Source organism: Rosa chinensis, chromosome 4, assembly GCF_002994745.2.
Source record: "Rosa chinensis cultivar Old Blush chromosome 4, RchiOBHm-V2, whole genome shotgun sequence".
Classification (NCBI taxonomy): domain Eukaryota; kingdom Viridiplantae; phylum Streptophyta; class Magnoliopsida; order Rosales; family Rosaceae; genus Rosa; species Rosa chinensis.
In genome coordinates, this window is record NC_037091.1 from 15,688,654 (window position 1) to 15,705,776 (window position 17,123).

The window sequence follows — 17,123 nt, forward strand, 5'->3', positions numbered from 1 at the left end:
TTTCTGTTGCAAGAGAGCTGAAAAGCCTTCAGCCCCAATCAGAAAAAGGTAGGGAGATAACGGATCACCTTGACGAAGTCCCCTACTCGGTGTAACATAACCCCGAGGTTTCCCCCTGATCAAAAATGAATATCTCACCGAAGACACACACTGCATCACCATGTTTATCCATTTCTGAGCAAAGCCAAAACGAACCATTACCATCCTTAGGAAACTCCATTCCATTCGATCATAGTCCTTACTTAAATCCAACTTTAGAGCCATAAAGCCATCAGCCCCCTCCCTCTTATTGTGCACAAAATGGGCAATTTCATTAGCAACTAGGATATTATCCGTGATCAAACGTCCAGGAACAAAAGCACTTTGAAAAGGGAAAATCACAGACGGAAGAATAACCTTTAATCTGTTTGCAATCACCTTCGAACAGATTTTATAAATCACATTACACAATGCTATTGGACGCAAATCAGACATGTGTTCCGGTGTATCCACTTTAGGAATTAGGCATATGTGCGTAAAATTGATTTGACGAAGAAGTTGTCCCGTTTGCAGAAAACTACGGACTGCCTCAAAAACATCTGTTCCAATCGTCTCCCAATAATGTTGGAAGAATAAAGGAGACATCCCATCTGGACCCGGTGATTTAGTTGGGTACATTTGGAAAAGGGCATGACGGACCTCTTCAATTGTACAGGGTGCACAAAGTTGAGCATTCATCTCTTCACTCACACTAGGTTGAATAGCTTCCAACGTAGTATGCACTGCATCATAATCAATCTCCGAAGCTTGAAACATTTTTGAAAAATAGGACGTAACCACATTCTCAATCCCAGCATCATCTTCGAACCATTGACCTTCGTCATCGTAGAGACCCTGCAGCATATTCTTTCGTTTCCTATTTTGAGCCTTCCGGTGGAAAAAACCAGTATTTCGATCCCCTTCCTTTAGCCAAGTCACCTTAGATCGTTGCCGCCAGAAGGACTCCTCCTGATATAACAAGATTTGAAGCCTATCCATCAATTCTTTCTTTTCTGGAGCCGCAACAGAACTCGGTACACCGAGTAATTCCTCCAATCTGGTACGAATGCCTAGCATTTGGAGTTGGCGACCTCTAAACACCTGTTTCTGCCATTTATCGAGATGAATCCGAGTATGTTCTATTTTTTTTGCAACACAAAACATCGGGGTTCCCGTCACATCCCTCTCCCAAGCTTCCTTAACTACTCCATCACACTCTGGGTGTTTTATCCAAAACGCCTCAAACTTGAACCTGTGATACTTTGGTCTAGAAGCCAGAGGTGACGTGCTTGCCTTCAACAAAATGGGAACATGATCCGAGTCCGAAGGAGGCTGATGATAAAGCTTTGAATAGCAAAATAAGTCATGCCAAGAGGGAGTGCAGACCGCCCTATCCAATCTCAGTTGCGTCTCCGAGTTCCACCATGTTGCCATTGCCCCATGAAACCCTAGGTCCAACAAATCCCCATACCCTAGGGCTTCACGGAATCCTCTCATTTGCCTCTCTGCCCTAAGAGGTCCATCAAGCTTCTCCCCACTGTTAAGGATCTCGTTGAAATCTCCAACTACAACCCATGGTAACGAATCCAAATCTGAGAGATCCCTAAGTAGTTGCCACGACTGGTCTCTGTCCCGTGTTCTAGCATAACCATAAAAGCCAATCAGCCTCCAAGAAGGATAGCCTGAGTCCCCCACAATCACCGCATCAATGTGATGGGCTGACGTCGTGCCCAACTGTATTTTGATCTCATCGTTCCAAAACAGACCTAGACCCCCGGCTTGGCCCTCACTAAGCACTACCTCTGCATTTGCAAAACCAAGCGAGCGATGCAAACGATCAAAATCCTCCTAACGACTTATCTTGGTCTCACACAAGAAAACGATCTGAGGCCGGTTTTGCGAAATCAGATCTTTCAACGCTCTAGACGTCGCCTCATTGCAGATCCCTCTACAATTCCAGCTAAGCACATCCAGATCCACGGATGTAGATTTTGCTTTCTAAATAGCTAGAAAGTAAACCCTAGTGCGAGAGGAGCTAGGTCAAGAAACTTTTTAAAAGATGAATTAAGAGGTTAAAGAAAGTAAACATGCTCGTTCATTCTTCTGTTCTCATATAATGTTAGTATTTGATGTTATCTGACTATATATTTAGACAACAATTTTTCTATGAGTCTAATTTGGCTTTATCTCGGGTTCCTCCGTTAAAAATGAGGAAAAAAAGAAAAATCCTCGTACACTCTCGTACCCGTATTCTATAGTTCGGGGGTCGGGACTCGGGAATACTATATCTTTACCTCCAGAATCCGAATCCATAGAATTCCACCTCAATGTAGAAAGTGTTCAAACTTTGTTCAACTGAATCTTCCAGGTGCATCAGCATCCAAGTCTCAGTTGAGGCTACCATTTCAAATTCTCTGTACTCTTCCTGCTCTTGTGTGGAGAATGGAGAGTGATAATATTTCATCAATGTGCATTGGATTGATTGATGGGCATGGATATATTTGGAAGATCTGTTTGTGGGTGTGAATCTTTAGGATTGTGTATTTGTTTGTGAATTGTTTGATTGATCTGCAATCATTTCAAAAGTGGATACAATGTTGTTGCTTCTAGGGAGCACATTCTGGAGTAGTTACAGTTTGTATAAATGAGAAATCCCTGCATATTTGATATCCTAATTTGGGATAGCATGCTTTGAATCAAGTAAAGGTTTAAGAGACTGCCTTGAAAGGTATTGAAATGGCATCCTTTTTCTGTGCACCACATGAAGTAGTAGGGGTAATCTTACCCTGAGCAGAGGCAGATAAGTCTCACATTCGTCATCATTTTCCTTTAGTGATATGCTTTATTCTTTAGGTTACATTCTTGGAAAGCCAGAATATGTGTCCTGGGTGTTGTGGAAAACGATGGGGAAGTAAATTTTTACGGCTTCACTAAGTGGGATAGTATATCAACCTCATCAAAATTGACCAAGTTATTCAAAGTATCCAGAGAGAGTGAGGAATGTAGCTATAGGATTTATCAAATATTGGCTGCTGAATGTGAACCAGTACTTTGGGTCATGTACTAGTCAATGTCTCCCATCATCAATCTCTTACTTGAGGATCTTAATTTTTAAGAATTTAGGTAAGCAATTTGAGTAATTACCGAAGGTAGTAGAATTAGTTGGTAGTCCATATAAGTGTAATCCATCGAGTAATACTAAATAAATTTTATAAAATCTATTCATTTTGTATTGTTTTTCCCTCACTTGAAATAGTTTTACTCTATTTGCATATTGCTAATGTGACAGTACCTGTGTATAATGATATATACCTAACCTTTCACCTAATTGTTAACTTTTGGGCTCATTCTCTGATTCTGCAGGTTATTAGAGCTGGTCGACAAGTTGTGGTTTCTAATTGTGATATTGTTGTTGGTGATGTTCTACCTCTTAAGACTGGTGATGAGGTTTGTAGATTCATTAAGAGTTAATCTTGAAACACACCAAAACTGATTTGTTGTTAATTAGTTTGTTCCTTTTTCGTCTCACTAAGATATTGCCACATCATCTCACATTATCTTTGGACCATAATACGAGTAATACTTTACATGACTCTGGCCTGTTTTATGTATTCTGTTATATGTTCTGAATTTCATTTTAAATGCAAAATGTATTGGTTCGGTGATGTATCCCTAGGTCCCTGCTGATGGCATTTTAATCCGTGGTCGCTCACTTGCAATTGATAAGAGTAGAGTCACTGGAGAGAGCAAGATTGTGAGCCTTCATGCTTGTTCAGGATCCTTGTTTAATTTGAACTTGTCCATTTTTTTTTTCTGTTCTTTTTCTTGTGAGTACAATATTTCGTTTCTGCAGTTTCACAAGGATTCAAGGAACCCATTTCTACGATCTGGCTGGAAAGTAGAACATGGCAGTGCTACTATGCTGGTAAAGATTTCAGATTTTTCTTGTGTGTACAGGACACTGTCTTGAAAGATTCATATGATGTGATTTGCTTGTGTAACCAAATGGATAGTTGTCAGGATTGTTGAAAAAGACCAATTCATAAAGCTCGTTAAAGTTGAAAATGTTATAAAAGTTGTACATGTTGTCCTGAAGCATAGAAATTTCTGCCATAAAATGTAGCATAAATTTTACTAGTCATCTATAGGTGGTTTAATTTGTAATTAGTTCCTAGTAAACACAAACAATATCATCAACCCTTGCACACAAGCATCACATACAAATGCTGCCAATAGACTGGGAACATGACCCAAACTACGAAGGAAAGATTATACTTTTCTGTTTAAGGATTAGAATCAAGTTTTCCACTTAGAGTATAATCTAGTGAGTGTATCTTTGGGTGGAATCAATAATACATAGTGGTTTATATGTGGTTGAGCTTCTTAAGAGTCCAAGAGCACTGTTAAAGTTAATTGCACTGACTGAGAGAAATCATTAATGGAAATAGGTCAGTGTCTTTAGTTATGAAGCCGTAATCATTGGAAACTTATACAGAAGTCCTACCTGATTTTCTGTGTAGTGCAGAATATGAAGCAGGATGTACTTTAATAGAGAAGTGATTAGGTTGGGTCGTTGGAGTTTTGATATGTAGGAGCTCTATAGGGCCAATGGCGCTAAATCCCACCATAATTATAGCACCCACCCCCTACCAACAAAGAGCTTTATCCTTTGTGTACGTATGTCACTTATATGGTCAATTTTTATTACTATTTCTACTGCTCTGACATACTTTTTTGATATATTTGTGTGATCTTTGCCTCATTGGTTATTAATTGCTTTTGTTACTTTTTCCTCTTTGTCACGGGTAGCTATGTAGTTTCTCCAGATCCATTCAAAAGATTATAGTTTCTCCAGATCCATTCAAAAGATTATATCAAACCATGAATGCTTGTTGCTTGTCTATTTTTGACAGGATTGCATTTTTCCTTTGTCACTGAGGGTTTCTTTTATCAGGTAACTGGGGTTGGGAAATGTACTGAATCAGGAATTCTCAGGGCTAACACTTATTCAAAAGACACCGAGAATAAAACCCCCTTGCAGGTCAGCAAACTCAACTATTATTGTAACAGATTTTATTCTTTTAATTTGTAAATGCAAGATATACCGAACCATAGTGGACTCTACATAGGTGCTTTTAAGGGAGGTTGCTACTTTCATGGGTGCTGTTGGATTCATGGGTGCTGCCATTGTTGCATATGTTGTTTGGTTCAGGTATTCAACCTCCAGATTAATTTGGCCAACTCCCCCATCTTTCTCTAGAATGTACTATAATCACATAAAATATTATTTCTGCAGAGACTTCTTTACTGGTGATAATTCAAATGGAAGTCCTGAACCTGGAAGTACACTTGAAGAAGTGATTAGAATTAGTACCATTGCAGTATGTCTGTCTATATGCTTGGTTGCGTTATGTGTGTGTGTATTATATGTGTGTGTGTGTGTGTGTGTAAAGGTTTGTTGTTGACTGATTATAAGTGAACATTTCAGGTTGCCATTTTTGTCGTTGCATTACCTGAAATGCTTCCTTCAGCTTTCAACATAAGGTAAGTCTGCCCGACAGTTCATGTTAAAATATGTCCTAATTTTTTTTACTTCAAAATGGCTTATTGATCAATAGGATGGTTCTGAAGAGGGAATTGGCAAGTGTGGATGTGCAAATTTGAACATTGGGTCTGCATGTTTATGCCAGTTGATCCACATGTGTTAATGTGCACATACACATATCCAAGTCCTGTTGATCGATGATATATTGTCCTCTGATTTTAATACTCAGCATGCCACTTTTGTCAGTACCATTTAGTATTGATGTTATAGATTTGTGTTTAATGGATTGATTTTTAGGCACTTCGTTTCCAATTATCTCATCCTATTTTATATCATGAACTGGTGACTAAATAAGTAAATGCGAAGAATCAACACTAATTGAGATTATGTGACAGTTGATCTATTTGTGAACAATTTCCATTTATTTTAAAACGATAAGTATATCTCAATTACCATTATTTGGTCAGCTATTGTGGTATGAAACTATGAAAAAGGTAATCGCGTTGACATTACTTGTTTAGAATGCCATACCCTGAAGTGCAACTCTTAGATCTAGTGGGCATGGGGTGGATGGAGTTAGTGAGAAATATATTGACTTTTTAATAGTAAGAGGAGAACTTAGCAGCATTTTATGATTTTAATCCTTACACAAATGAAGAAAAATTGTCTCCTAAGTTTCTGTCATATGTATTCAGCTTTCTAAGTTTGATTTTTCTGTCACTTTGATTGTCTTTGACTGTGACACAGCCGTCTCAGCACAATGAAAAAGATGAAGGCAGACAATGCCTTGGTAGGTGTACTAATTTGTTTGTGATTCTTCATAACTATGCTTTCATTTCCCAATTGGATGTGGTCCCTTGAGTTTTGTTATGGCCAATAATATTCTTTGCATTAAATTCATATATTTGGATGGAACTTGAAATGTAGGTGCGGAGGCCAGCTGTATGTGAAACCATGGCCTTATGCAGTGATGCACTATGTGACAAGACTGGAATAACTTTGAACCAGGTGGATAATTTTTATTATAGCTTGAAAGTTCCCCATTATGATTATAGTCGAGTAGTCACAATAAGACAGATAAACTTAATAGTACAATCATGAAGTTAAAACCTTGAGGATAGTTTTTACAAAAAAGAGAATAGTCAGACAAACAAAACAGTGAGCAAGAATTGACAAGATCAAATCATGGCCATTGGTTGCAGCAAAGGTATTTCTAGAAATTGATTTAGAGAGGATGATGCCCTGACTGAAGGTCTAACACAAGGGTTTAGGTAAGAAACAATCAGAAACTAACAAGAAATTTGTTTCGAGAAACACCAAGCTCATGTATCTAATTCTCCCACAAAGGGAGGAGGCAGTGGTGCAGGGCTTTATTGTTATTGTTATTTTTTCCTTGTTTATTTTTTTGGGTAACCCCTCAATTCCTACTAAACGATGCTCTTGTCGATATTCATCATGACTGTAGATGACTGTTTCTGAGGCCTATGCTGGTGAGAAGAAAATCAATTTTGCTGACAGCACAAGCAACTTGTCTCCGATACTATCGTCCTTACTTGTTGAAGGAATTGCTCAGAATACGAGTGGCAGTCTATCTGTGCTTGGGGTACAGATCTGTGCTACTTCACTTAGTAATATTTATCTACAAAACTAGTGATTGCAAAGGCTTACTACTTAAATGTAAAAATTTAATGTTTATATGTAGAGTGGTGATGTTCAGGCTTCTGGATCACCAATTGATAGGGCAATTCTGCATTGGGGAGTCAAGGTTGTCTAACTTGGTCACTATTTCCACTTCTCATGTATAACTATATACTTTGTAAATAATATCAGTTACTGATACCTTTGCAGCTGGGAATGAATTTTGATGATATAATGTCTCAGTCTCCAGTTTTGCAAGTTTTGCCATTCAGTTCCGAGAAAAAACGAGGTGGTGTTGCACTTGATCTGGTAATTTGAACTAATTGTTCTCTGTTAGGTTGAATCATTTATCTTCCCTTCCATCCTTTAAAATGAAAAGCAATGCTGCCAGTACAAATTGCCAAGTTGCATACATACATTGGGTGGATCTTCTGATTTTCACGTCCTGTTATCTAAGTTCTCATGGCTCATATCAAGCCACACCACCCCAATTCTCTGGATTTTGGATTACTTTTCATCATATCATGAGAAAACTATAGATCATGTTCTGCATTATATCATAGGATAGGAAAACCATTTTATAACATAGTTGTTTGCAGGTAACTTACGGCTGAGTTAAATTGTTATTAATGTTTTGATAATTTTTATTTCTGTATTCACAGACACATGGTCGAGTTCATGTACACTGGAAAGGGGCAGCTGAAGGAGTCTTGGCCTCATGTACAAGATACATTGGGGCTAATGATCAGGTTTTACCAATGGATGATGAGAAGGTTGGAGAAAATAGTTTTCTTATACGGAATAGTTATATGGTATTTAGTTAATTGCTCTGCTACCTTCTTCAGTGAGATCCACATCTATAAAATTGTGAGTGTATTAAATGTTCAGATATTGGAAGACATCTTAAAGATTAAAATATCGCTTGAAACTTACATTTTTACTGCTTTGTATGTTTTTGGTGGTTTTGTTTAAATCCCAAATCTCCAAATGGTGATTGTCATGACCATATGTCTCTTTTGCAGTTAACATTTTTTCAAAAAGCTATCGAGGATATGGCTTCTGGAGGTTTGCATTGCGTTGCTATTGCATATAGATCACTTGAATTGGAAAATGTTCTAATCAATAGTAATGGACAACTAGCGCAGTGGGAACTACCTGAGGATGACCTCATTTTACTAGCTATTGTTGGTATGAAGGTAGTGCATGCCTCCACAAGTGCACACACATACATATATTGTTTTTTCTGTCTTGCAACGTACAAAGCAAATGTTTCAGAAAATGAAAAATTAATCCCTTGGTCGGACTAATTCCTCTAGTCACTAGTCTGTTTGTTTCTAAATGTCTCCATCTCCACTTCCCCAGTGGCAGGCCGTCTTTATTTATTTATTTGTTCCACTTTTGGTTCATCTATGAATGAACACAAATGATTGGTTTAGGTGATTTGTAATAGAAGGTCCCTTTTTGGTAAGGGGGAGCTTCAGTTGAGAGGTCAATTCTTCATTTTCATTTCAGCTTCTGTATGCTCCCATTGTATAATGTTTATAATATCATCAGTATTAAATATATGGCTTGTCGTCTTACATTTACATGTAGTGTTTTTTGTGTTGTGGGGGTGGGATTTTATTCCATTTTTTAAATTTATATTACTATATTAGTTTATCTTATGTAGACAACAAATTGCAGGATGATAGTCAACCGGGGATCAAGGACTCGGTGGAAATATTGCAAAGAGCTGGCATTAAGGTATTAGTTGGGAATTGTTTATAACTTATTACAGAATTACCATGTAAGCTTCTACTACTCTTTTGTATGGATGAAGAGGTTTGTTTCTTATTCAAATGTGTTTCAAAGCCACAGGTAAGACAAATTAGATTGAGAAGCCATGGCTGCAATTCTTTGAAGAAAGCCAAAATACTGATGTTTTCCCACCTAAAGTTTTGTGTGAATTTAGTGTAATTGCCTGTATATTGAGTACGTTAACAGTGGATTTTTTTTTTTTTTGTTACGATTCCGGTCCTTTTCAATTGGGTTCTTCCATTTTTTTTTTCTCATGCTGAGGAAAGAAAAAAGCCTGAACGAATTTAGTCCAGACAATTAAGAAATCCGCCAGTTTGTTAGACTCCAAAATTTGTTCATTATTAGATTTCATTCATTTTAGTTCTTTGTTACTAATTGCTAGTTTCTCTATTATTTGCCACTCCTTTTTTTTCCCTAACAGATGGATTCCTTGGGGCCTCTACTTTCTTCATTTCGTTGTTTGGTGCAGCAACTTTAGTATGAAATGTCATTTGGATTTTTATCTCTGTCTCTCTTGAAAACTGAACCATTGATATAATTTTCACTGTTATCTGAAAATGAAGTTGTTTTGGAACCAATGTATAATTTGTTCAGGCTTTTTTCTTTCCTCATCATTAGTTGTTTTTGTTTAACTATGTTTAAGCTTTCTGAGGATTTCATATGTTTAAAAATAATTTTGATTTCTAAGAAAACTATAGTTGTAAAAAGATACATGAGTGCTTGGGTTTAATAATTTTCAATTCAATATAATTTGGATCTGAAGAAATTTTCCACATCATGAGCCATATATAGGTACGCCTTGTTACGCATGACAATCCTCAAACTGCAAAAGCAATTGCTAAGGAATGTAGCATACTTGCTTCTGATGGGTCAGATGTTACTGAGGAAAATCTTATTGAAGGAAAAGTGTTCCGAGAACTTTCTGATAGTCAGAGAGAAGGATTAGCAGAGAAGATTTTGGTGGGTAGAGAATCTACATATTTATTCTTCATAAGTATATTAATTATTGGTGGTATTTCGGATTAAGTATTGCGAAATTTTTACTGGACATATATCATTCAATGCAAGTGTAGGTAATGGCACGGTCTTCCCCCAATGACAAGCTTTTACTTGTGCAAGCACTGCAGAAAAGAGGAAAGATTGTTGCTGTCACTGGATATGTCAGTAATGATGCTCATGCACTACATGAGGTTGGAGACCATTTCCTTATTTGCTAGACCTTCTTTTGCCCTAATTATGAAAATGACCCATGGAGTTTTTGTCGCGCATTCGATTAAGGCCCTGATGTTTTAATGTTGTCAATTGCTCATGTAGCTGTCATACTGTTGCAAATTGAGCACAGGGTGTATTTGGCCTTTTCTTTTTGCTTTTTCCTTATTATTTGACAAGTCATGATAGATTTTGTTGATTTACTACCATTTCTCTAAAGTTAGGATGTGAGTCAACAGTGTATTTATATTCTGACATGTGATGCGTGATGGTGTTTCTTATATGTTATATCTATTTCTTTCACATTTAGGCCGACATTGGTCTTGCTATGGGTATTCAAAGGACTGAAGTTGTTAAAGAGAGTTCAGATATCATAATCTTGGATGACAATTTTGCTACAGTAGCCAAGGTTTGTTTCTTTTCTACGGAGTGATTCAATGCTGTTGCTTTTTATCTTCCTTTTCTTCATTATATGTGCTCAAATGAATCTCCACATGCAAAGTCCGTGAGAGAATGATTGAATTAAATTTTGTTCAGTAGGGAATTGTAACTCCAACGGTGGAGAATTTGAACCTCTTATTCCTTTCTAGATTCTTTCCAGAAAAAGAAAATGGCGTGTTCTTGAAGGACAGTTGTCAGGTCGTGATCAGCAGAAAATAACTCCAGCAAAAGTCTTGCTGGCTAAAGATAATTTATACAATATATTAGGCCTTAGATGAATTTTCTTTACCAAATGATATTCCAGTAAACATGAGAGTATATAGTTGTTATAATAGTCAAATGAGGTCCAGAGTAAGCCCATACATGATAAAAGAAATATCAACACAATTTAGCCACAAAACTTGATGATCGGATATGGTGAGCTGCAGTACTTTAATATGTAGCAATTAGCACATGGGATGCTTCATTCAAGAATAAGCTCTCTATCTGTTTACACTGGAATTTTTAAGGACTTGTTTTGAAATTTGAACAATTATTCTGAAACCAAAAAGGATTAGCCAATATCGGTTTGGTTTATTGGGTGTCTGGACACACTGTGGCCATAATATCAAAGTCTTGACATTAGAAGATGTGACTTTTTCTAAAACTGTATGAGGCATGCGATTCAAAAATATAATTTAGTGTAGTGTATCCTACTCCCAACATGGTTTTTATGTCTGTGGATGTTGGATCTTCTTATTAATTCAAAATGCTAATTCATCAATGACATTAAGTTCTTCAGTGTTTTAGATGGGGACGATCGATGCATGAAAAGGTTCTGAAAGTTATGCAGCAGCAACTTACAGCCAATATTGTAGCAGTAACCATAAACTGCATGGCGGCAGTTTACTATCGTTACATCCCGCTCAATGCTGTGCAGGTTCTCTCCTTTTCTTGCACTTTCTGTTTATTAATTTCTCTCCATTGATGCACCTAAGGATGTGGATCTGTTAATTTGTTTTTCTGGTCCTTTTCACAGTTTGTGTGGGTGAATCTTATCATATTTGGTCTTGGACCACTAGCACTGGCTACTGAATCTCCAGCTGATCACCTGATGAACGTACCCCCTATTGACCGAGGGTAAGATTTCTTTGATGGTAAAGTAGAATCGGTTGGTTTCCATAGAGGATCCCTGCATAAGAATCTGTGTGTGTGTCATGGTTTGGAACTCTACATTGTACTTCATCGATCCAACTCCAACTGTCTATTTTTAAAACTTTATTCAGTGATTGTCCTTGCAAAGATCAGCGAAATATAATGGTAGCAAACTCCAGTCAAAAATAGCTGTACTATCATTATCTTCCTCATGTTCATTCCTTATGGAGGGGGCTGTGGTTTGTAAAAACGGGGGTGCCAATATTAATCCCTTTATTTTTTTGTCTCTTCACTTTTGCTTTTCACTGATATAGTTATATTCTGTTCTTGCTTTGACTATGGTTGCTTAAACTGGACCCGATTTTGAGTTAAATAATCAATAAAACCAAATTCTGTGACGGTTATAGTAATGCACTTCTGTTACAATATCATACAGACAAACTCTTATAAAATATATTCAGTGGAAGAGACTGTTGACACAGGTAAATATTCTTTTCTTGAACTAAAGCAACAAAAAGTATTACCGTTGTGTTATTGATAAATTGTTACTGTAAATGTGGTGTGGAACTTTCAGGTTCTGTACCAAATTATTGCCCTGCTTGTCATCAATTTTCAAGGAGGGAGTTTACTGCAAAATTATACCAGAGACCATGCCACAAAAGTGAAGAATACAATGATATTCAACACATTTGTTGTTTGTCAGGTAACTTAGTCTTCACTAGTTAAATCGAAAGTAATTTCCCTTTTCTTTGTTGGATTCTAGTAGCTGCCTAGTTTTAGAAATTTTTGGTCTGTCAATTTTTTTTTTCCTTTTAATAAAAGAAAAAGAAGACAAGCTTTTGGGTTTGATTTAGGGTGTTATGAAGCAAAGTGATTTGAAATAGTTCATTATTCATTTGCGGTTCTAGACGTCACAACTTCCTGGTGTGTTCTCTTCCTAATGCTGCCTATGTTTGCATTTTTACTTTTTTAGGAAATTTCTTTTCTGTCTAAATTTTTCTAAAAGGTACCTTACTATGCCGTCAGTAATATGAGGACTATGACAAGCTTCCTGTTTTGATTTAGGATGTTATAAAGCAAAATGATTTGAAGAAAAAGTAATTTTTCATTTGCATTTCTAAACATTAGCATTTCCTGATCTGCTCTCTTCCATTTAATTCCATATGCACATTATTATCACTTCAACAAATCTAATTTCTTCATATCTCAGATTTCCATTGAATTTGGAGTTCGAAAGACTGGTATAGTGGACCATCCTTGGAAATGGATTACTGCTAACTCTGTGTTTCTGGGAATAGTTGGAATAATTCTTTTGATTCAGGTGCGACATTTTGTACTCCTTTTCTTTTCTGTCATATAGCTTGATAAGCATTCCCATCTGTTTACACTTTATGTTGCTGCATGTTCTGTAGTTTATCATCATTGAGTTTCTTGGAAAGGCGTTTTTCATAGTCAGGCTTGACTGGAAAGAGTGGCAGTTTTCGCTGACCCTTGGCATTGTCGAGTAAGTTGATGACTGAAGATATCATTACAGTTTTAAGGGTGTTACTCGATTGTTATTTATTGTTAATGAAAGATTTAAATATATATATATATATATATATATATATATATATACATCCCTACCGCACCATCTAGTGAGATTTCTACTGTCAATGAAGATGATTATCACATGTAATCATATGTGCTCAAGTTTCCTGAATTTCGCGTTTTGAGTGCCGGATGGTATTGGCTATCCGGTAAAGGAAAAAAGATCGTTATCGCATAGTGTCACAAGTTGAATAGTCAAGTGACTTATCTTCTTTTGTTTGCTGAAAACTCTCTTTCTCTCCCAGGTTGTTGTTTGCACTGCTTCTATTTCTGAAGCACCTGGTACAAAGGAATCATAATTAAGATCCTATGTCGGTGACGTTTAAGATTTGAAGGTTCCATACATCTTCATGAAACTTATGTGCAGTGGAGTTGCAGTAAGTGAACTTGAAAGTTGTGTCACTGTGTATGGTGTATATAAGAAATGCCCTTCCCACTGAAAGCCCTACATTAATGTAAATTATGCTACTATGCAACTGATTTTATTACAATATTGCCTTTACTTGTACAAGTATGACTGCTAAAACTCTCCCCAATAACCACCACACTTAATTGTGCTTGTATATATATCTACATCACACTTTTTTTCACGAGTACGTAAAGCCTACATTACATTTCTTCGAGTCAAATTGGCCTGGTGTGATACCGTTGCAGTTTCCTAGTCTTTGCATATGACTGATAGGAGTTTCTCTCCTCTATATATAAAGGGAAATTGGAAGTTTGGTGTCAAAGGGTCTGCCTGTCACCTACTGCTCTCGCTCTTGATTTTGAAGTTGCCAAATTCTGAGGAGTGGATATCAGTCCGTATACAGTCCCTCTAACCATATTTTCTAAATAATCGAGGGTCAATCTGAATTGGTCTTGTTAAAGATCCGCTACAGACTGAATACGTTTGTTTTTCAAATGATTCATATCATCAAGCGTACCATTCCATATTTCATTCCAATGAAATGATCTGCAGCTGCCAAAATTTCTCGCGGTAACAAAAATGTAATGTTCTGAGGGATCCTTGGTTATGATTTTGCCTGCATTCTCTATCTTCTTTGTTTACTCATTCTCTTATTCCTCATTTGGGGTAGGTATATGGAGGGGAAAACAAAAAACAAAAAAATGAACTGTCGAGTATGGGAGAACAAAAACTGAAAATTCCAGTGATGATATTGATCTTCATGACTTCTTCTAGACTCAGCAATATGAGACCTATGACGAGTTTCCCGGTTAGATTTTGGGTGTTATAACTTACGAAGTAAAGTGATTTGAAATTGCTCTTTATTCATTTGCAGTTCTAAACATTAGCATTTCTGTTCTGTGCTGGATAGAATGAGAATATGTTATATTATCACTTCAATAAAAAGTAGTCTTCATATTGCGGATTTCCATTGATCTTGGAGATCGAAAGACAGGTATTTTATCCTAGTGTCATAAGGAAATCGATTTAATATCAAACTTGCTACCTTTGAAGTTTGAATCCTAGGAATCCTAGTATTTTATTCCTCTTCGGGTATGCTAGGGTGTGTTGTGTACTTGTGTATACTAGTGAGACATGTACTAGGGTAGTGTGCTCTATATAGTGGTTTCTTCTAACGGCGCTTCGAGACAAGTCATTATTGTATGGTTTGTTGAACTACATAATGGATAACCTTTCGATTAAAAAAAAAATCTTATTTAAAAGAGATCTTATAGGAATGATCAATTTAGGGGGGTGTATTCAATTCAGATTTTAAAAGACTTTGTTTGAGTTTTTAGAATCCATGGATTTACTTAATCCACAGATTGTTTAAATTCTATATGGACTCTGATTGATTTTAATGGATTGATTTACTAGTATTTGTTTAGATTTTACAAATCCTTATGATGTTTTTGGTAGGTTATTTTTTTTTTCTTCTTCTTTAATTAAGCAATGGATGTATGGATCCAACTATAATGCTATATCAATGACAAGAAAATATGACAATCTCCCATTCTTTATGTTGTATATAATGATATATGAACAATAAGAGAAAACTAACGAGTCAAAATGTTACACAAAAAATAAAGTAGTAAACTAATGACATAATTTTTTTCATATCTAATTTACAAAAGAATCATGTGTGTATGTATCATCTTAATAATACCATTGAAAGTCATAGCTTCATTAGCAAGAGCTATAGTGATAAAAATAAAATAAAAAATTATTAGATGAGAGCAGAGGCAGAGGAAGATAGTGGGAAAATAGGTTTAAAACAAAATGGATGAGTGTCACCTATTGAGACCTGCTTTTTATTTATTTATTTATTTTGGTGAAGAGGTTCTTCATTTTTTGAGTGAGAAAGAATCCATCAAAATCTTTTGGGAAGTGGTTGGATTGTTTTTGAGTTATGATATGTATAAAAAGCACTATAAAATCCTCCAAAATCCAGCATTTAATGAAATCTTTAAAAATCCATATACTTTTGAATATCAACAGATTTGAATGGATAATTTTAAATCTTAATTGAATACATCAAGATTTTAAAGGACTATTTAAAATCTCAGTTGAATACCCTTAGACTTCTAAAATACAAAAAAATCTTGTAGACTCTTAATTGAATACACCCCCCTTAATTGGACGAAAATGACTGTTCTCAATTTGTGACATGATAGACGTTGTTAGATGAGGGTGAGTTTTCATACAAAGTTTAAAGTGAGTGAGATTTATTTATGAGTCAAGTGTCGAGTTGATCATATTTTTTTGTAAGAATAACATCACATATAGAATATATATATTTTTTTTTCACAACATACAAGAAAAAAGACTAATATCATTTGGTACAGTGATATAAATCTTTGCTTAATATGTCGGAGGTCGTGAATTCCCCTCACTTCTGGTAATTCTCAATTGTTTGATATAAAATGTCAAAAGCACTGAAGCAATCAGGCTGAGTGCGCCGGAGTTTCCGAAGCATGGAGTCGACGATGACGATGACTGTGACTATGGCAAGTCTCAAACCCAAACCGATGCGACCCAAAAGCCCTTACCTTCCCCTTTCGTTGAACTCAAGAAGAATCTTCAAGTCCTTGTCTCTCCCCAATCCTTCAGTCGGAGCCCCGACACTGGTGGATCAATTCGACCCGACAATCCCAATAGAGCGAGCCGTGACTCCACCCAGCTCGTGGAGAGCGAATGGCTTGGAAGCTCTTCAGATGTACCGAGTAAAAATGGGGTTGATTCATCATTAAGTTATGTTTGTAGACGTGAATATACGATTGAATGTAACTGGAAGGTACAGTTCTGTACTTGTCTCATTTAAAATTTCCACCCTATTTGATCGTCTCTTTGAAACCCAAGTAAAAAAAAAAAAAATCTCTGCTATAATCTTCTTTCAGGTCTTTTGTGACAACTACTTAGATGGGGGATATCATGTGCCTTATGCACATAAAGGCCTAGCATCTGGACTTAACCTTGATGGTTACTCTACCACAGTATGCTTTATTTTGGATGTGTACCCCATTTACCGTTTCTTGACCAATTGAAGTGTCGATAACCCTCATGTAGCCCATCTGTGTATTTGACCTTTTCTTTTTGCTTTTTTCTTGTTATTTATTTTAGCAGCTATATATATTCTTGCAATCCTGCTTGTCACCATGATAGAGTTAATTTGTTGATGTACTACATTTCTATTAGAGTTAGGATGTGAGCCAACAGTGGATTTATATTCTGACATGTGATGCGTGATGGTGTTTCTTACATGTTATATCTCTGTTTCTTTCACATTTAGGCCGAATTGGTCTT

The 17,123-nt window shown here is 36.4% G+C and overlaps 1 protein-coding gene across 13 annotated transcripts in view; it reads left to right on the forward strand.

The window, feature by feature from the left end:
* The window catches only part of LOC112196403 (calcium-transporting ATPase 10, plasma membrane-type), a 37,548-nt gene extending 23,586 nt beyond the window's left edge, over positions 1-13,962 (forward strand). For 12 of the 13 annotated variants that reach the window (XM_040518485.1, XM_040518489.1, XM_040518483.1 and 9 more), the window contains 25 exons: positions 3,382-3,465; positions 3,695-3,772; positions 3,872-3,943; positions 4,973-5,059; positions 5,148-5,230; positions 5,315-5,399; positions 5,507-5,562; positions 6,311-6,353; positions 6,491-6,571; positions 7,029-7,166; positions 7,266-7,328; positions 7,412-7,510; positions 7,864-7,974; positions 8,224-8,397; positions 8,885-8,944; positions 9,791-9,958; positions 10,072-10,188; positions 10,518-10,616; positions 11,430-11,567; positions 11,667-11,767; positions 12,219-12,264; positions 12,357-12,485; positions 12,993-13,103; positions 13,195-13,286; positions 13,618-13,962. In XM_040518485.1, coding sequence (XP_040374419.1) covers positions 3,382-3,465; positions 3,695-3,772; positions 3,872-3,943; positions 4,973-5,059; positions 5,148-5,230; positions 5,315-5,399; positions 5,507-5,562; positions 6,311-6,353; positions 6,491-6,571; positions 7,029-7,166; positions 7,266-7,328; positions 7,412-7,510; positions 7,864-7,974; positions 8,224-8,397; positions 8,885-8,944; positions 9,791-9,958; positions 10,072-10,188; positions 10,518-10,616; positions 11,430-11,567; positions 11,667-11,767; positions 12,219-12,264; positions 12,357-12,485; positions 12,993-13,103; positions 13,195-13,286; positions 13,618-13,675 — 2,373 coding nt within the window. In that variant the 3' untranslated portion in view covers positions 13,676-13,962. The remainder of the gene's footprint in view (positions 1-3,381; positions 3,466-3,694; positions 3,773-3,871; positions 3,944-4,972; positions 5,060-5,147; positions 5,231-5,314; positions 5,400-5,506; positions 5,563-6,310; positions 6,354-6,490; positions 6,572-7,028; positions 7,167-7,265; positions 7,329-7,411; positions 7,511-7,863; positions 7,975-8,223; positions 8,398-8,884; positions 8,945-9,790; positions 9,959-10,071; positions 10,189-10,517; positions 10,617-11,429; positions 11,568-11,666; positions 11,768-12,218; positions 12,265-12,356; positions 12,486-12,992; positions 13,104-13,194; positions 13,287-13,617) is intronic. The other variant, XM_024336732.2, reaches the window with a different exon arrangement.
* Positions 13,963-17,123: the final 3,161 nt, after the last annotated feature.